Source organism: Copidosoma floridanum, unplaced genomic scaffold (genome assembly GCF_036245765.1).
Source record: "Copidosoma floridanum isolate Cflo_tuat_1 unplaced genomic scaffold, Cflo_Japanese_pri ptg000020l, whole genome shotgun sequence".
NCBI lineage: Eukaryota > Metazoa > Arthropoda > Insecta > Hymenoptera > Encyrtidae > Copidosoma > Copidosoma floridanum.
In genome coordinates, this window is record NW_028321897.1 from 34,466,341 (window position 1) to 34,488,589 (window position 22,249).

General features: G+C 31.0%; 1 protein-coding gene across 3 annotated transcripts in view; it reads right to left on the bottom strand.

Moving 5' to 3' along the window:
- Positions 1-22,249, bottom strand: part of LOC106644202 (uncharacterized) — a 728,649-nt gene that overhangs the window by 392,862 nt on the left and 313,538 nt on the right. For all 3 annotated transcript variants that reach the window (XM_089593743.1, XM_089593744.1, XM_089593742.1), the window contains exon 6: positions 11,913-12,218. In XM_089593743.1, the coding sequence (XP_089449869.1) occupies positions 11,913-12,218 (306 nt within the window). The remainder of the gene's footprint in view (positions 1-11,912; positions 12,219-22,249) is intronic.

The following is a 22,249-nucleotide window of genomic DNA, read 5'->3' on the forward strand; positions in this document are numbered from 1 at the left end:
TTCATGGAAAATTTAACAAAAAAAGGCCTAGAAAAACTATATACTGGTCCCTACAAAGCATTAAAGAGAAGTTCGGACACAGTGTACGATATAGAAATAAGTGGAAAGTCTGTTACTGTATTCGTGGAGCATTTGAGACCAGCTCATGTGATAAACGAATCAATTGATAAAAATATAGCCAAAGGGGACGGAAAAAATGTACAGAAGTCCTTATGAAAGAGATACCGTCGATAGCCAAAGAAAGTTATAAATTTTAAGAGACACTTGTAAATAAATGTTATAGTATACACTGTATGTGAACACATTATTTTTTTATTAATACCGTATAGGCGGTATTCGCTGTCAGAGAAACTTTTAAATGTGTTAATCTGGATACACAGTATTGTTATCATGTTTCATGATATTGTCAGAATCTTTAATATTATTCATAGTTCAAAAATGTATTCAAAGAATAAATAAAAAACACTGTGATGCTTATAGAATCTGAATACAAAGATGTAATGCACTATGATCATATTCACATGATACCATTAGCAGAACATATTGAATGAAATTCATGTACGGTCGTCCATTAAAGGGGGAAGTACTGTACAGACCAAGCACACATAAAGTGTGATATTACGTCTCCCTCTCTCGTGGCTGTAAAAGAGGGGGAACTGAGACAGTACTGTTCGCAAAGACTTCACAACTTTACAAACTAATTTGCAAAATGTTTCTTTTAACATTTCCAATTTAAATGATTATAAGTCACATTTTTTACGAGTCATTGAGACAGTACTGTTCGCAACGAGTCAGTGAGTATCCGGGGTAGGCCAATAGAATTATAAAAGTGGATGGATTAAATCCCTTACAGCTGACGACATACATTGTCCAGTATCTATTAAGATAACAAACGTCGCTATGGAATACCCCCAATTTTGAAGGCTGGATAATTTTTTTCTTTTTACGTTTTCATGAAACTAAAGACAGTTTTTCAGTATGTACAAAATAGCTAAAAGCCTACTAACAATATATAGAAATAAGAATTTTCGTTCAGTAGACGATACCCAATCAGTTAGCTTGCAACAAGAAATATAAAAATTAGCCAGTGTTTGTTGTTAATAATGGTAGTGCAGTGCCAAAAAAGTTGAAAATTTGATTATTTTCTTATTACATTGATAATCATCTTACAGTCTTAAAACTTAGTATAAATATGTATTTTTTTGTCATATAAACACTAAAATTAAAAAAAAAAAAATAATCTAAATTATTGAAAAAATGAATTTGTCTAATAGGTCTCAGATGTTGAAATCAATCTGACCCAGTTCCCGCTATCGAAAGTAACTCTTTTACAGACTATTTTTGTTATTGTTCCGTTTTGATTACGCACCTGTAACTGGCTTAATTTTTTTCACTTTTTTCTTAAAAAAAATCGCGTTTTACAAAGTGCAACTTTTTCGAGCGTGGCTGGTTGCGAGTATCTTTTAAAACAAATCATCACAGAGGCAATCACGTTACATATTCTTGTAGCTGATATTTTTATACGAATTAAAAGAAGAAAAATGTTTGTTGTGAAATGTTAATAAGCTGAGATAATTTTTTAAATTACTTATGATGCCATTTGTTTAATAAGAAACATAAACTTTTGAAACTGACAGGGTAGCTGATTACAGTCTTCGACTTCACAATTTTACAAACTTATTTGAAAAATGTTACTTTCAACGTTTCCAATTCAAATTTTTATAAGTCGCATTTCTTACAAGTCATTGAGACCCACCAAAATTTTACCCTTACCTTTTTTTCTATCAAGCAACTTTAAATTGGATTGACAAAAAAAAACTGTATCTTGTTCAAATTCCACCCGATTTCAACCATTTTTTTTTAATTGGGGTAAAATGATGACTTATTATAACCTATTGTATGTACTTTGTTATTAATTTGTTTATGAATTTGTTATAAACAATTTATAAAAGAAAACATTTTTTTTGACATTTTTTGTGGAAAAAAGTAACGTATTTCTGTACTAGTTAACTAGTGAACAGAATATATAATTTATATTTTTAAAGATAAGCTTATGTCATACTATTGGTCAATGCAGTATAAATATGCACAGATTGACTAATAAAAAAGATAAAAACATTACAAAATTCATAATTGTAGTACAAAGTAATTGTGAGTGTTATGTTACTTTCGCAAACAGTGGTTGTATTAGTCATTTCCTTCAGTTGAAAATCTCTCACCTCGTTTATGAGAACTCCATTCTAAGAAGTAGTGACTATGATGGAAGTGTAAGGAATGCTGAATAAGTTTATTTAGGCAGAACAGAAATCGTTTCTCGCCAGCAACACATTTTTTAACAATTTTTCTTTTACAAAAAAATTCCAAATTGTTTCTATCAAATTTATAAACAAGTAGGTAGTAATATGCAAACGTTAGTTGTTAATTAGTCGTCGTTTCACCCCTACTTAAAAAAAATGGTTGAAATCGGGTGGAATTTGATCAAGATACAGTTTTTTTTTGTCAATTCAATTTAAAGTTGCTTGATTGAAAAAAAGTTAAGGGTAAAATTTTGGTGGGTCTCAATGACTTGTAAAAAATGTGACTTATAAAAATTTGAATTGGAAACATTGAAAGTAACATTTTTCAAATTAGTTTGTAAAATTGTGAAGTTGAAGACTGTAATCAGCTAAAAAAAAATTATCTCAGCTTATTAACATTTCACAACAAACATTTTCCTTTTTTTAATTCGTATAAAAATATCAGCTACAAGAATATGTAACGTGATTGCCTTTGTGATGATTTGTTTAAAAGATACTCGCAAAAATCTACGCCCAAAAAAGTTGCACTTTGAAAAACGCGATTTTTTTTAAGGAAAAAGTGAAAAAAATTAAGCCAGTTACAGGTGCGTCAACAAAACGGAACAATAATAAAAATAGGCTGTAAAAGAGTTACTTTCGATAGCAGGAACTGGGTCAGATTGATTTCAACATCTGAGACCTATTAGACAAATGCATTTTTTCAATAATTTAGATTTTTTTTTTTTTAATTTTAGTGTTTATATGACAACAAAATACATATTTATACTAAGTTTTAAGACTGTAAGATGATTATCAATGTATTAAGAAAATAATCAAATTTTCAACTTTTTCGGTACTGTACTGCCATTATTAACAACAAACACTGGCTAATTTTGATATTTCTTGTTGTATCGTCTACTGAACGAAAATTCTCATTTCTATTTATTGTTAGTAGGCTTTTAGCTATTTGGTACATACTGAAAAACTGTCTTTATCTTCATAAAAACATAAAAACAAAAATTTGATCGGACCTTCTAAAATTGGAGTTGTTTTAAAAGGACTTTTGCTATCCAAATAAATACTTGACAATAAATGTTGTCACCTGTAAGGAATTTGGTCCAAAAAAAGCCTTTCAAGTAGTTAATTCTATTGGCCTAGGGGGAGTAAGAAATAGTACTAAGTCAAACGGCATTGCGAATAGCAGTAGTCACTAAAGCCACTGTACTTCGACCGTTACAAGAAAGCTCTATTGTTTACTCAATAGTATATACATTGTAAATAACCCTGCTGGTCTTTCTAGACAGGTTCCAACCTGGTATATAGTTCCTGGAGGCATAGGATCCTGGCCCCAAACTCTACAAAAATTAAAAATTTTTTGTACGGCCTAGTTAGATGATTACCAATGAGTTACCTATTAAAGTGAGGTCAAACAATCCGTTTGTATGTGGATCATGATTTGGTAAAATAAAGCCTGATGTTAACATATATTCAGGCCATTCGAGGATTACATGATTGAATTATGAAATACCGGCATACGTTACAAATTAAAAGGCCCAGAAAATTACTCTAAGCTTATGCCGTTTGCTCATGTGTTGACTCTGTGGCTAGACTGCTGATGATAGAAATGGTTCAGTATAATAAATACAGTGAATGTGGGTGGTACATTCCTTCTGCAGCTTATGTATTAACTGGAAAAGGTAATAGCACAAATTATGTCCTAATGAGCAATACACTAGCTGAAAAGACTGAGATCAAAACAATTTATTTTATGATAGAGAAAGAAAGAGAGAGAGAGAGAGAGAGAGAAAGTCTATAACAGGGAGAGCTTGCAACAGTATAAAAAACTCTTCGAGTCTAATAAACTTGATAAAGTTTCATATTGTAGAAGGACTTACACCTAATATTGTGCAGAATATTAGTTTAGGTATAGCTTAACATTTTTTGGGATATTGGTTTCAATTGAAAATGAGCCCCGTAGTTCTCCCACTAATGATTTAAAAAAAATAAGTACTGTTATGTCAACAATAAAGGTACCATCAAAAATTAAAACGGTGTTATTCGACTTTACAGAAACAAAATAATGAAAAGCTCGTTAGAAGGAAAACTGGATCCTTTACTGTAGCGTACTGATTCTTTTTATATTTTCTCATATAGCACTATATTTTTAACACTAGATGTTAATAGAAAGAACTTTTTATATACTTCAGTAGGATGATATTGATGAAGAGCAATTAGTTTATGCAGATATTTATCTGAAAAAGTTTGTTACCTTCACAGAGCTACAATATACACTTAATCATACAAGTAGGTTACAGTCTCCACAATTATAAATCTTTGTAGTCTTATTCTGGTTATGTCTTTGGAACTGGTATTAGCCGGTTAACTAGAATGGTTCAAGCTGCCGAAGGTGTTATCCATTAACTCAATCAAATATTACGCATGAAACAATGCATAAACGTATTAAGAAATTGTGTTCCTTCACAAAAAGACACGTCAATCGAAGACATTATTCAATATCTTAACAAAAAAGTGTAAGAAAACTATAAAACTTTCGGGTATCCGTTTTTTTAGAATGTATAAGAAATCCTACATGAGATAGAATGTATATTTACAGCTATTAAATCAAAGTCGAATGTACAGAAAAAACAACAAAATTGTCTGTTGTTACACATAATAAAAAAAAAAAAATTCTATTTGATCACTGTCACGCATTAACAAAAGATAAAAAAGTTTATAAATTTGAATTTATAACTGATGAAAAAGTACAGAAAGAGTATACATTATGTAATTTGATATTAACTGAATATATTCCTAAGCTTTTAATGCATTTACAAAAAATTTTTGAGTGTTTAACTTGAAATTAGTGTTTTTAGATTTATAGACATAAATTAAATATGTATATACCTATTTAATATACCTAGGCATTGATAACCAAAAATACATTTGTCCTGTGTCAAATATACGTGCTTACTAAATGAAAAAATTATTTAACAAAAAGAATATATTTATTCGTAGATGTTTGTCATAATATGGATGTATAATATATATATAATTATATTTGCATACTTTGTTGCTCAAAGTTAGTTAAGTTATTCTAATTTGCATCCAACTACCATTTGAAAAATTACCTTATCAACATTAGATTTTAAGAAATCATGCTGTTATTTAGAATGAAAGACCATTAATAAATGGGGTGGCTAAGCCGTCTCGTTTCATATAATTTTTACATAATTTTCTATGTGGTTTTCCAATATAGTTTTTTTCAATACAGATTCTTAAGTTTTGACTGGGATACAAAAATCTACTTTCACTATAGTGGTCCATTTGATCATACTTTTTTGATGAAATATACTTTTCTTATTACGTAGTAAAAGATAAAAAAATTTTATCCCAAGATTTTTTCTTTGTAACACGCAAGAAAAATCCTTAGTTTATAAATTTTTACTAAGATTAAGCGTGCAATACTCAGACAGTTTAATTGTAACTATAGTTATTATCATATTATTAGTAATCCCTAAATATTTATATTTGAACAAAAGCAGACGCTTAGGCAAACTTGACATGTAACAAATGCTTACGTGCACTATTAATTTCAATTTGAAGTCACTAATAACAACTTTGTTGTGATTACATGGTTAAAGTAAAATGAAGAAGTGGATATTTTTCATTTTTATTAAGGGTTTTTTTATGTCGTCTTTCGAAAAAAATTACAACTTTACTTGTCTTATTAATATATTAAGCAAAGTCGCGAAAACCATTGTAATCGCTAACCACGAAAACGACTCAAATGATCTGGCTGAAATTTTGCATACTGATTATTGACACTTCCTAGATAATTTTGGTATAGTTTTTATCTTGGAAAAATTAATAATAATAGCAACAAATAAGCTTCATGTTTTGCAAAAATACGCTAGCTTTTTGTGTTAGTTCAGTAGGATCATTCATTAGGTGACGTATACGTAAAATCGAAGGTACCTGCAATAGAATTAAATAAGTGCGGTTATAATAGGCCCGAGTGTCACAACAACTTTCATAGTCGTTCACAAGCAGTACATCAAGAATAAAGGTGTCAGTCGCGCATCTGGGTACCCCAGCTACCGATGACTCTCTTCTCCAATGGATAAGCGAGCTACATCTAATTACACCCTTAACCACCAGAATTAACAAATGTCACCAATAAAAAAATGTCCTAAACAAGATCATCTCTAGTGGAATATCAGAAGACATGTCTAGCCAGAGTACAACCTACACCAACACTTCAGAGTTTTGTGGTCATCCAATCATCTGCTCTGGTGCCGTCAAAGAATTTTTTACTACAAATGCAAGCCAATGAAGACAGCCCTGAGGAGTATGGTTAGCAAGAGCCTCCTTCTGAGTGATCGTCCTAATGGCATCCCTACAGAGAAGGTATTCTCCAGGCCCTCTTTCCTGACTAACGATTAGCGGTTGGTTATCTGGGGAACGACCAGAAGACGAGATATTCTTTGGTCAGTAGCGTACCTCCCTCCATCACGATCTCTATACAAAGAGACTTCTAGGGTAAGAGTCAAGCTACCTGCTGCCAGCTCTTCATCATCAAGAATAACAATAAGAACTAGCTGAAAGTTTCACTACTGGCTCTTTCAGGACCTTTATAAGCGTATACCTTTCCTACTTAATTATCAATCTTATCGGTTCTTTTAAGGGCCACCTAAAAGTAAGCTACATTGTCAATAAATCCATTTTTAATACCATTTCTAGAAACGATTCGTCGACTAAAAAGCTATATTAAGACAGCCATTATTAGACCAAATTAGTCATTCACTGGCAGACGTCACGAGCAAAGTTTTATGTCGCAAGGCTGGTAACCCGGTGACTGACAACCCTATATTACCCTTTCGATTCTAAATATTTAACCAGGAATCACCGATTCTCTCCAAAGTCTGCACTGGGAAAACCTAACAGCTATGAAGGAAAAATAAACTTGAGCAAACATGACAGTCCCAGGCAAGCATCACGAATCAATCTCTCTACATAAGATCACCAAAACAACTGAGTCTGCAAAAAAAAAAAGGAATTTAGACACCAACGTGTTTGGTGTTATACCAGGAAACGTCGGGAAAGAGCCTTGCAACTAGTTCCAAAGCCAAACGTTATAGTTTTCCTTCCAATGAGTGTTGTACTACAATAACAGGTCAGAGAAAATCACCCTGAGGTATAGATTGAGCAATCCCGTTTACTGGAAACCAGTCAAGAAAGAGTTTATATAAAAGAGTATCCCCCTTATGTATAATAACTTCAACATTTTTATAATATTTGAAATGTAGGTAAATAATTGCAAAACAAAGCTCCTGTTTAAATTTCAAGACTGTTAACAGCTCTGGAAACGACTTATTAAAGACAATGTATCTTTTAATTTAATATGGCATCTCATGGGTGTACGCATTTTTACCCCTTCGTATGTTAATATCTGAATGAATAACGTCAGTATTTAGGTCATATTGTTTTATAAGAAAAAGAATATATGTAAGGGTCACATAAGTGTTCTTTAAATAACCACATGGTAAATTTTAAATTACTAATAAATGAAAAAACAACCAAAAAAACTAGGTTAAAACTCACATATACATGTATAGAATGCATTGAGAATTATGCTTACGGTACTATAGTTTTCTACAGCAAATCTAGTCAATAAAGGGGAAACTCCCTTAAGAAGCTCACCAGTCTTTTTTAGGGCCATCGGACGTCAAACTGCGTTGCCAACAAATATGTTAGAACTTTAGAAAGTTAAAAAAAAATAGCCTCAAGGACTTACAAAAGTCTGAACCATGCCAAAAGTAACAAGAGGACGAATCAGTAGGAATACTTCAAATGCATCTAACGAATACAATTTCAGGCGTCAAGAAACTGATGCAGGGCATATACCGAGGTTAAAGCAGCAGCATCAAAATCAATAAATGAAGAATCCATTGCGTGAGAGATTATCTTTTTATTGTACCCTCACAGTAATCTCCTAAATTTTTCAGATTCTTTAATAAGTAGAATATGTATTTTTAATTTTTATGGCGACATAAAATATAGAGATTAAGCTCCAGGTCTTTGTTGCTTTGGTAATAAAGTTGTGAAATAAGAGAAAAAAACTTTTTTTAATTACATATTTTTTCTAAGTTTCAAATCTTTATAGCTTTAAAAAATAGCCCTTTTCGTCGATTATATGAGAAAAACTGCAAATCAACGACCCTTAAGTGCCAACGATTATTTTACGGCATAAGGAACGCATGGTGCTTTTCAGCATGCGATATATTTTATTTACTTTTGACCAAACTATATGGATTCCAAGCTTATATGTTTTCAATAAGAAGATTTTTGTTCTAAGAAGTGTTAGGAATAGATGTAAAATTTTTAACTGGAAACATTTTACATTACATATTAACATACTACGGTGTTCCATTTAGTAAGTCTCGGGCGAACCCGTTAATACATATTATAATATCCAATACATTATGAAATAACTTCGCAAACTGTTCACACATTCAAGATGCAAAATAACAATGTGCTTTTTTATACTTCATAAAAACAGCTTTTTATATTTGTTATTAGTACTAGAAAACTGAAAATAGTTTCATGAGATACAATTTCTTACTTCCAAAGATACAAAATTGATTTTAAAACGTTAAGTTTTTTATGTAGTGGAGTTTAACGTATATGCGCTCAACGTGCGATACCTCCTTCATATTTTATATTTCTTTTAATATATCATAAAACTTCAACATAATACTCGCAATTGTTCCTTTCTTGGTGTTACCTATTTTCCCCTTGTACCGTGTTAACGATAGTCACGAGAAGCGACGACGATACAGGTCACCGATACTTGACCTCGGCGGTGTCTGGGTAGACGAAATTCGCATACATCATTTACAGGGAGTGTCACCAAGGGTATCCGGGCAATAGTGGTCTGGTCGAGGTTAAACATTATACCTTATTCAACTGCATCGTGTGCTCATTCCGTAACAACTTTTTATGGAAAAATCTTCTTTTCTCTATAATGCCAAAAAAAAGTATTTTTTGATTCAAAAGTTGTACTCAACAAAACAAAAAAATATTTTAGGTGTTATTTTAAATCGCTGCTCAAAACAAATAGTACTACTTAATTTACACGAAAAAAGTTTGGACAAATATTTGAAAATTGTGTCGAAGAAAAAAATTTGTCTTAAATAAACGCATTAATCTTAGGATTTATAGTCTATGATACTACTTTGTTCCTTTTTTTTTAATACTTGACTTTTGAATCCCGAGCACTTTTTTCTGTAAGCTGATAATAAAAATTGAATCACTCCGTTTTTAACATAATTTTAAGATAAAGTTTTTTGTTACTAAACACATTCAAATACCCTAATGTGTCATTGGTTGGACTGCTTTCGTCATCATTCTCTGTGTATCAACTAACAAGGACTAAATATTTTAAATGATGTTTATTAAATAATAATGTAATTGTTCAAAATCTAAACGCTTAATTATTACTTACTGCTTACACAAATCGCTTAGGCAATGTGTAATTTACTCATACTCTTATCAAGCGATTTCTTAATTTATTATAACCAAAATCACTAACTATTTATGTATGATCATTTTTAATAATACAAGTTGTTAAGAAAACTTGAGTCTACAGCTTAATATCAAAGGGAGTCCAAAAACGGTTGAAGTCTCCTACCGTATTTATTGGACTAAATAGTTGTTTTATTAAATACTACGTTCATCACTTAGTTTGAAGATTGTTTTTTTAATCTATAACAGACGGTAAAAAAAAATTAAAAAGTATGTCATATTTTGGTCTGACATCTCACTTTTTATTTTTTTCTGTTTGAGCTCTAAACTATACTTCAATTGGGCTTGATTCATTATTAGAAATAATGAAATTAAGTTACAGGTCTTGTTTTTCTTATAAAATAGCTATTTATTTGATAATCCACATTCACAAGGTAAACAATCGAAAGTATGTAATTTTTTAAGTAAAAAATGTTAGTTATTTTTAAATGACCCATAGCTACTTATTTATATTTTACACTAATTAAAAAATTCAATTACTATTTTTAACCATAACCCTAACTCTGGTACAGACCCAACGTGTTTACGTTCAAGATTGGCAGTACAGCTTGATTTTAGGTATACGCCTATTCTGAACACGCATAGGAAAACTTCGATTCCTGGCTAAGAAAAAAGGTAAGACCACTTTTTATGAATGTCGAGTCTGGAAAAATATTAATTAAAGAATTCTTAGATTCACACATCTCATTTTTATTATTGTATCGACTTTTTGGTCTATGTTTGTCAATAACGCTGTGAAATAGGATTAAAGATATTTAACTGAACTAAAATACACGATACGAAGAATAAAACATAAGTACACAAAGCCACAAAAAAAATATTATTCCAACTGACTTCACCACTGGAACTGTAGGTTTTGGGGTTGCTGAACCTGAATCTAGCATTCGTGTCACCCTATCAAGAATGTGGTTATTTTAAGGTTAAATTCAGAAAATTTGCTAAATAGAGTTATAGTCATGCCTATATACTTTTGAAGTCGTGTAACATGAATCCGGGGTTCTTTGGACTTTGCTAAGTCAGGGTTAAAGTCATTTCAAGGTCAATCAAATCACGAAAGACCATGTACCAGCGTGATACGAGGCCTCTATATGACCTTAATATAATAGAGCACCACAAAAATTCTTATTTCATCGAAGTACAGAGTTTTTCTCAAATCCTAGGCAGTAAATGAGTTTGTATACCTAGAGGTGGTAGGGAACTGTTTTTAAGCAAAATATACACTTCACACTGACTAGAATATGACAACGCTCTTCACGCGATATCCTAATAAGTTTTTTTCACAATCTCATCAAACTACAAAAATTTAAATAAATGATGCCACTCGCTTAACAGCCGATCACAATCCGAAAAGGAGGCTTAATTTAGAGCATCACTGATTTGTTTTAAAAAACATAATAGTGTGGTAAATAGTACTGAACTACGCAGCAGTTGGTCAATCAAAAGAGTGTATTTGTGTTCTGCGACTTCAAAAACATATAGGCATGGCTATAACTCTGTTTTAGTGAATTTCCTGAATTTGACTTTGACCCCACCCCCAAAATATACAGTTACAGTAGTGAAGTCCATCAGAATAAGATTTTTTTGTGGGGCTATGTTGTTTTTCACTATTTGTCAAATCGAGTGTGTAAATCAGAAGTAAATAGTAGCACAATTTCCGAGGCTTTGTTTGCTATTTCAAACTTGTCTTTTCAGGCTCCTATGCAACTTGATAGTTGTAAAAGTACTTTGAGAAGTTACAACCTTACAAAAAAATTATAATAGCTTAAATAAACAACGACATTGGTAATAAGTTACTGAAGATAAAGATAACTATAGCAATAATTATAACCCATTTATTAGTCATCAGTTCAGTAAACGTTTTTTAAATTGAATTTGGATTTTGTCAGTGCATTTGATACCAAAAGATAGAACTCTCAAAAGAACGTATGCAAACTTTACAATATTAAGAAAAATTAAGTAGTAGGTACATTTTAAAACAGTTTAGTAAAGAGAAAAATTATAATCATTACATACCTAAGGATGTGTAAGAAAGTAAAACTACAATTATTATACCTTGTATTCATGGAACTTTATTGTTCGCGTCTTGGGCTGGCTTTTAGTCTTAGACTTTTTACGATTCTTGTCTCTTCCTGGTGTATCATTTTTCTGCTGCTGATTACTGCTACAAGATAACGTTACTGGGCTTGACTGCAATCTTGTTGTATTTGCTGCATGTGGCGATGCTATTGAAATTGTTGATAAAGTTTTTGAGCTCGAAGTTGTAGAACCTACTGACATAGGGCTTAGTGCCAGCGCTAGGGGTGGGAGTGGAGTGACCGTTGTTGACGATGGTGAAGACAGGCTCCTTACTGGATTTATCTACATTGTAACATATGTAATAGTCCCACAATATAATTATAAGACATAGTAATTTATTATCTACTTTATAATAAGTTTAGAAGTCATATTAGCTTTTTTACATGTTTCTGAAAATCAATTGGTTTATATAATTAACTTGTTTTTGAGTTATTAATGTAAAATTTATGAATAATATACATTTCAATTATTTAAAACATAGCTAGACATGTCATATCATTAACACTACTAGCTCTGTACTACTGTTAATACGGTCATGTATTGTAGAGTGGCCATAATTTGTAACTGCTGAATCTTGTTAGTGAGACTAAGATTTAGATGGTTTTAGAAATATTTTATGATATCAATTTACACTACAATAGGAAGCTTTACTTTGGATCATTAAAAAATGCATTTGTATATAAAACTAGTTATTATTTATGGTATAAGAGAAAATAGAGTTATTTAAGTGACTTACAACTCAACGAATGTTTGGTTGCAACACAACTTTAATATTTTATTTGTAAAGTGGAGATGCACTTACATCTGCTTTTAAAACTTTATAAGCTGTCAAAATCCCAAACAATCTAATTGAAAATTGAGTTGCTCAAGTAGCATTTTGTAGGGAGAAATAAATTATCAAGGCTCACATAATTACAGTCTTACAAGTATTACATCTCCGAAATTATGGTACGTATTAAGTTTAATGCAAAAACGTAGCTGAGTTTTCTGCCATAGTTGTATAAGTTTATAACTTGTTATTTTTTAGAATACACCACATTTGTATAAATTCATACGTACAAATCATTTTTGTTGTGATACTAGTTCAGGAGCGTTAGTTACTCTGCCATTGATACTGGAGTGAGTAAAAAAATAGCTTACAATAAATCAACACCAAATAAACGCCCTGGATTAGAACTACGTCCTTCTTTAAGGGCTGAACGTAGACTATGCCCTTTTCCTAAGTCAGGATGTAAACTATGTTTTTTGCCCTAGTCTAGACGAAGACCCTTATCGGATCCTGAACAAAAAGTGAGCCCTTTTCTTAACTTCAGACAAAAACTATGCCTTTTTTTTGAGCTTGGAAATATATTCATATTTTCTTATTCTTGTATTATGTCTGTTGCACAATACACTTGTGTACGGTTTAAATATGCCTTATTGTAAATAAATTACACACATGCATATAGGAAAAAGTGGCTACATAAAATTAACTGATCCACCCCCTTCCACTACCTAACAGCCAGCATGTAAGCATTGTACTTCATGCATTACGATTTACACGATCTCTAAATTACAAAGAGTGCAGTTTTATCAATGCTACTACTTAGTTTAACACTGTACATCAAAGTGTCTTAGACTAAGAACTTTAAGCTTTGAACTGACGAAATTAAGTGGTTTAAGTATTAAATTTTGAAATACTTTAATTTACAGAGCAATTCTTATAAAAATATCTATAAAAAGATGATTATTAATAGCCTGAAAAGAAGATTCAGTGATCTCAGCGCGATTCCTGTCTCAAGACAAGTAGTCCCCAAAATTTGTAAAAGACTATTTACTTAAAAAATTCAAAGCCTCTACTTTTAGGAAAATTATGAAAAAATTTATTTATGCTGTGAATGTGTTTAATTAATAGTGTTTTATTGATGTATTTTTAATTTTTAGGAAAGTAACTGATTTGTTACGCTTAACTATCAAAAAATATTCTTGTACTTGTTTGAAAACATAAAAAATAATTTGTACCAGGATGCAAAAAAGGTATAGTTCTCGTCTAAGCTAAAAAGAAAACAAACATAGTTTTCAGTTGGGCTCGAAAAAAAGGCATAGTTTTCATCTGGGACCAAAAAACGGCATAATTTTTGAACTGACTAGAAAAATAGCCTAGTCTTCGCCCAGGATGTCAAAAGGGCATATCAGCTCTTATGCAAGGTCAAAAAGATGATGGTCCTCGTCCAAAGTGTCAAAATATTGTCATAAATAAAAAGAAATATTTGTTCAGATCCACCCTCAAGCCTCTTTCACTTAAGTATGACGTCCTACCCAGTATAACGTATTCTTACCTTTGAGCTAAAATGAATTACGTATCTACATAAGTTGCAACTGGCTTAAACTTGTTATGAAGTAGTGCGAACGCACTACAAGCAAGTTTGAGCAGAGAACGCATGGCATTGTGCTATTGTATACGTCTGAATTTGGCTACCAGAATTTTAAAATTTAAGAAAAAATATTTAACATCACTGATAATTTTACAATTATCAGGACTCATAAGTGTCAAACTACAACTTCCAAAAAAAATCCCAACAAGAAAAGCCTCTTGATGTCATCATTAAAAGATACTTGGACGTGATACGTTTTTTCAAGTTAGTACGATCTGGACAAAGGCGCGTGACACATGCGGTTGAGCGAGTGGGCACTACAAGTCAGAGGGGCCTGGAGGGGACTCACACAGGCGCTCAATACCGCATCTGTAAATTTCATAATGTTGAGAACGTTTGAGATCCAGTTTGGTGTGTCTGTTAGCCCTACTCTTGGCTCTCTCACTCTCTCTCTCTCTCTTTAACCAAGACGGCTTGAGCTTCTTCCGAGCGAGCGTCTCGGCCTATTCTCTGGTTAGAAGCCAACCAGTACGTAACTTCTCGCTTTGCCCGAGTTCGCTAGAGGAAGCACAGCAATGTTATTCCTTATTTGCCCTTGTCGGCTCAAGTGCTCAACGCAGCCACTCTCTTACTTGGCCCGAGTTCGCCAGCCTCAGTCCAGGCATCAGTATTCCTGCATGAGTAGTTTTTTTTAATATTAATTAAATCAGCGAGGTCATGTTTTATATCGACTCGTTGTCTTGATTCAAGCGAACCTCCAAAAGTTCAAGTTTAGTTGGTTTGGATTCAGTTTTTAAGCTTTGTTTACTTTTAATGAGAATTTTGCTCGCGTCGTGGTTCTTTCCTCGCGCACAGCGGCATATTTCTTGTGCGATTGTATATATATGTAAAGAAAGTATACTCTCTTTAAATACAAATAAAGCGTGTCCTTTGATAGGTGATTGATAGAGGGGGTAAGGATATTGAAGGTAAGAAGTGAAACAATAGAGAAGAGAGAGGAAAAGGAGTAGTAATAGATATAAACTCAGAGAGAAAGGTAGTGCGAACAAATAAGGATCAAGAAGCAAGTGAAATATAAAATTACAGTCTTCAGTGTAAAATATAAAATACAATAGAGATAATAGACTTATATTTTCGTTCCTCTACTTTTTTCAGGTAAAATTACGCTGTAAATATTGTAAATATTGTATAATAATTATTAAATAAACTCTCCTTTTTTCAGAGTAACAAATATTAGTTTATTTTTCTCGTATCTATTGTTATAAATATAAAACATTATAGAACGAAAATATTGTCTCAAGATAACAAAAATGCCAAAATTAAGATTTAATTTTGAAGTTGTTTCCTCACCGAGTGATAGCAAAACAAACATAACAAATATAACCTTCATCGAAACGGAAAAAGGAATACAGTATGCTATACCACGGCAATATCAAAATATAGACAATCACACAGAAGTCAAGAAAACAGAGGTATTTATTAAATTTAAAAGTAACGCTAAAAGGGGTACACAACAGAAGTTATGGATAGGATTAGATGATGAGTTAGCAAAAGTATATATAGATGAAATAGGAAATTTTCAATTTAAGAATGTATATTTAAACGAAATTGAAAAAGAAAAAAAAATAATAGAAAATCCTGTAGATATAAACAACTTGATAGAACAATTATTAACAAACAAACAAAAAGATAATAGCAAGCTTAACTTAAAAAATATATCAGAAAAATTTATTTTAGAAAAATTTAATGAAAAACAGACGAATATAACTCAATGGATGAATACATTTGAAAAAGAATGTGAAAGATTTGAAATTATTGAAGATAATACAAAAATTGAAATTTTAAGATTATTTTTAGATAAAGCCTGCATGGACTGGCATTATACAGCACAAACAGAATTAAAAATAAATAATAACTGGCAAGAATGGAAAGAAAAATTTCTAAAAACTTTTGCAGATAGAAGTTGGAATTCATCTATATATGCATTGTCCTATAAATATTATGAAGGTTCATTAACAGAATATGCGATAAAAAAAGAAAGATTATTAATAAATGTGGACCCAAACATGGGAAAAAAGACAATAATAGCGTTGATAGTAATGGGTCTGCCAGAATGGATAAGAAATAAATTAGATAAAGAAGAATGTGTAGATTCAACAATATTAATAAATGAAATAAGAAAACATGAAAGTTTGAACAAAAAAATTATAAGCAAGAAAAATGATAATAGATACAATTATAAACATAAAAATGAAGAAAAAAAACCGTGTCAAATATGTGAGAAAATAGGAAAATCCAACAGATTCCATCCTGAAGAAAAATGTTGGTTTAAGAATAAAGATAAAACAAGAGTAGTTGGGGCAAATGAAAGAATAAATGCAGATTTATATACAGAAGAAAAAAACGAATAGAGACACCATTGATTAAAATACCAATATTGTTAAATAATAAATTGAGGGTTATAGGAACATATGATTCCGGGGCTCAGATATCATTAATAAATAAAAGAATAGTTAAAATACAAGAAGAAGAAAAAAATGTAAACAAAATATATTTGAAGTCAGTCAATGGTGTCAGCGAAACAAAAGGCTTAATAAAAGTGAAAGTAAAAATATTCGAAATAGAAGAAGAAATAGACTTAGATATAGTGGAAAGAGAAGACTTTGAGGATATTATAATAGGTTTAGATATGATAAAAAAATTTAGACTTATACAAGATGAGAATTTAAATATTTCCCAAAAGAAAAAAATAATCAAAGAAAAAGATCAACATATAAAACAGAATTCAACAGAAAAGGTTACGGAAGTAAAAATAAACTTTAATGAGCATGTGACAGAAGAGGAAAGCGATTTACGATTAGAACATTTAGAAAATAGTAAAAAGAAAGAGATAAAAAATATAATTAAGAAATACAATTCAGTCTTTGCAAAAAACAAATATGACATAGGGACAGTTAAAGATTATGAAGCAAGAATAGATTTAATAGAAGAAAAATACTGTAGCAAAAGACCATATAGATGTACAATAGAAGATAAAAAAGAGATAGAACAACAAGTAGCAAAATTACTTGAAAAAAAATTAATAGAAGAATCGTACAGCCCTTTTGCAGCACCTGTTACTCTAGCATTTAAAAAAGAAGAAAATAAGAAATCAAGACTATGCATAGACTTTAGAGACCTAAATAAATTAATTGTACCGCAAGCACAACCTTTCCCACTAATCGAAGATTTAATAACAAAAACAAGAAACTGTAAATTTTTCACCACCCTAGATATAAATTCGGCTTTTTGGTCAATACCTCTTAGAATTGAAGATAGAAATAAAACTGGTTTTATTACACAAGATGGACACTACCAATGGACTTGCCTTCCGTTTGGCTTAAAAACAGCACCAGCAATATTCCAAAGAATACTAAGCAACATTTAAAAAAAAAATAATTTAAAAAATTTTGCAGAAAATTACATAGATGATATACTTATATTTTCACCAACTTTTGAAAAACATATAGAACACATCAAACAAGTTTTAAACGCAATATTAAAAGAAGGATTTCGATTAAAATTTAAAAAATGTACATTTGGTTCAAATTCTGCAAAGTATCTCGGACACATAATAGAAAATAATACCGTTCGTCCAATAAAAGATAATTTAATAGCAATAGAAAACTTTCCACAACCAAGAACCCAAAAAAATATTAGACAATTTTTAGGCAAAATAAACTTTTATCATGAATATATTCCGAAAAGTGCGATATTGTTAGACCCACTCCACAAATTACTTAGGAAAAATGAAAAATTTATATGGACAGAGGAATGTGAAAAATCATTTCAACAAACAAAAAAGTTACTGTGCTCAAAACCAATTTTAGAGATATTTGACCCAAACTTAGAAATAAAACTGTACACAGATGCATCAATAGAAGGAATAGCAGCAGTGTTTAAACAAACACAATTTGATGGAAAAGATAAACCGATAGCATATTTTTCAAAAAAACTAACAGAAACACAAAAGAAAAAAAAGCAATATATTTGGAATGTTTGGCTATAAAAGAAGCAATAAAATATTGGCAGCAGTGGCTTATTGGAAAAAAATTTATAGTATATTCAGACCATAAACCATTAGAAAATCTAAATATTAAAGTAAGAACAGACGAAGAACTAGGTGATTTAACTTACTATTTATCGCAATATGATTTTACAATAAAATATATCCCAGGAAAAGAAAATATAGAAGCAGACTGTCTTAGCCGAAATCCGGTATTAGAACCAGAAATAAATAACGAAGAATTTTTAAGAATAATAAATTTAATAGAAATAGATGAAATCAAAATAGATCAAGAAAAAAACAAAGAAATACAAAAATCAAATAAAATGTTAATAAAAAGAAATGAAATTTTTTATAAAAAGAGTAGAAAAAAAGAAAAAATAATACTATCAGAAGAGTTTAGTAAAAAATTGATTAAAAAAATACACAAAGAATGGTTTCATATTGGAATAAAACAAATGATGACTAGAATAAGCACAAACTACACAGCGAAGAATTTAACAAAAAATATAATTAAAACATGTAGAGAATGTAAAATATGTATAGAAAATAAATCAAGAGGTCAACTTAAATACGGCCAAATGTCACATTTAGGCCCAGCAAAAAAACCTTTTGAAATTGTCTCAATAGATACCATTGGTGGATTTGGAGGAAATAGATCAACAAAAAAATATTTACACCTCCTAGTAGATCACTTTACCAGGTATGCTTATATAATAACATCTAAGACACAAACGGCAAGTGACTTTATTAAACTAGTAAGAAAAATAATAGATACTGAACAAATAGAAATGATTTTGTCAGATCAGTACCCAGGAATAAACTCAAAAGATTTCAAAGATTTTTTGGAACACAATAATATCAAAATAGTTTTTACAGCTGTTAATGCGCCATTTTCTAACGGATTAAATGAAAGACTCAATCAAACAATAGTTAATAAAATTAGGTGCAAATTAAACGAAAACCAAAATAAAAAAGCTTGGACATCAATAGCTCATGAATGTATAAAAAAGTATAATGAGACAGAACATTCTGTTACAGGATTCACACCGCAATATTTACTAGATGGGACTGATGTAAGCATAACACCTCAAGAATTAATAACAATAAATAACAAAGACATCTGGCTAAAGAATAGACAAACAGCAATAGAAAATACCATTAAATCGCACAATTATAACAAGAAAATATTTGATAAAAACAGAAAAAATCATATATTTAAAATTGGAGATCTAGTATATATAGAAAATGGAAACAGACTAAATAGGAGAAAAATGGATAGATTACGAATTGGACCTTATGAAATAATAAATAAAATTTCAGAGTCTATATATCAAATAAAAACAGAAAAAAATAGAAAACCAGATTTATTTCACATAACAAAATTGGTTCCAATGAATATGGAACTAAATGACGACGATTTTAGTGAGAAAGAAATGTAAATAAAACAAAATGCAATGAGATGTTCCAATTTTCGGCTAATACGGAGGGGGGGAGATGTAAAGAAAGTATACTCTCTTTAAATACAAATAAAGCGTGTCCTTTGATAGGTGATTGATAGAGGGGGTAAGGATATTGAAGGTAAGAAGTGAAACAATAGAGAAGAGAGAGAAAAAGGAGTAGTAACAGATATAAACTCAGAGAGAAAGGTAGTGCGAACAAATAAGGATCAAGAAGCAAGTGAAATATAAAATTACAGTCTTCAGTGTAAAATATAAAATACAATAGAGATAATAGACTTATATTTTCGTTCCTCTACTTTTTTCAGGTAAAATTACGCTGTAAATATTGTAAATATTGTATAATAATTATTAAATAAACTCTACTTTTTTCAGAGTAACAAATATTAGTTTATTTTTCTCGTATCTATTGTTATAAATATAAAACATTATATATATATATATATATATTGATGAATAAATCACGATTTTCTCATTGATTACAAGTGTGATGTAAGTCATTTTAATTTCAATTTTGTTGTTTTTGCTACTAATAGTCGATTTCCAACTTGACTAACAAATTAATATAAAAGATTTGCACAAGTAATTCGAGGCTCGCTAAAGGCATCGTTCCTCAGACGAGCGAAGTACAGCAAAATTTACAATGCTTATTTTGAAGATTCTTGAATGTTCCACCCTGACTGGTTGAAACTTTGTGACCAGAAAGTTAGCTAGAAGTTAATAAGTATGATAGCAGACACGGAACACAAAGAGAGAAAGAGACTGAGACCAAAAATTGTCTAGTGTATGAAACTGTGCAGTTGCGTACGTATGCATGCGTCCACATATGCATGTGTATGAAACTTATGTATAATACGAGTATGAATGTATGTATATGAGCACTGTCAAGTTATCGAGATCTATACAGCCTCTACTACAGGTTCTACTATGAAAATAAGCGCACAGAAGAGTGTAGAATACATACGTAGACTACTAAATATTATTATTTTAATAAAGTGAACTACAAAAAAAAATTTTCATGTATTTCACAATGTGACGTGACCTCCAAATATTAAAAAACACGCAATATCTTGAAAAGAACGTAAGACAGACAGACCAAAACTAACTATATTCCTGAGCTTTCAAAAGAGAAAAGAGAAACGGCAAGATACACAAAAAGAGAGACTTTGTGTTATATCAAAAAACATTACCTCAATTTTTAAAGTTTTCAACGTACTTTCATGGAATAAAGATAAAAAAACTTAAAAGGAAAACTATACTATATTTAGTGCAGAGTTGAAATCATGCAGAAATAATTTTTTGTAGTCATACGTGCACATAACCTTTGAATATTTAAAAAACAACCCATATCATACATGCTACATCTATAGCAAGCCACAGCATAATATAACGTATGGAAGGGTTAATTGCATTAAATCCAGCAGAGAAGCATTATAAACTGTCAAGAAATTATCCAATTTTTATCGTTTATTTTCGCAGAAGTGTGACTTACCAAGTAATCCTCTTCTTGTCACACTACCGATTTCATAAACCATCTGCAATAGCCTAACTTGTAATCTGGTTAAATTTTATTACTTTTTCAAATTTAAAGAAAAACGGAAAAGTCAAAGCCCTTCCTTTTTTTCCTGACTCGGATACATCGAGATAGATAGTCTGTACTTCTGACTCCAACACGGGTAACGGAGTTTTCGATGCCCCAGGGCGTTACGAGCTAACTTCTTTTCCAATGACTAGCAGCGAAATACATGTCAACTAAATTTTACCAAAAGTTCTTCATTATTTTTGCAACGTTATAATCAGTCACAACTACCCGTATATCTAATTATATTAACTCGTAGCAGGTGCAGTACAATTTTCTTTATTATAATTATCCTATGACCACTATTATCTTTATTACCATCCAAGCATTAATGAAAATAATAAGCTACTCTCCATAAAAAGGTCCAGAGGCCCCGAAAACGCTCACTTAATTTTCACCCCTCGAACGATCGACAGGGTAGCTAGAGTCTGTCTCTGCTATTATTTGGTCTTCCACGAGCAAGTTTGTTAATTCAATTTTGGACATCTCGCACTGGCTCACCACGTATAGAATTATTTCCTTTTCAAAAATTGAATAAAAGTAAGAGTAAGAAATTTATCAAATTTTTAAAATTTATTCTTCTTCTTTTCTTTCCGGCAAAGAGTCAAACGTTTACAACATAACTCACGACAGTATATCCTTCTGGAACCCTGGGAAATACAGAATTGATTGTTCTACACGTAAAATCTAGAGCAAACTCTATTACTCGTGACAGTATTGATAGCTTCCAGACCGGTCGTAAATTAAAACACAATTCGCCCCTTTACGTAAACTCTAGATCAATACCCTTAGTCATGATGGTACTGGTAGTTTGTAAATTACAAACGGGACATCTTCAATACGCCACTCCGGATAATATTGACAACTCTCCAGTG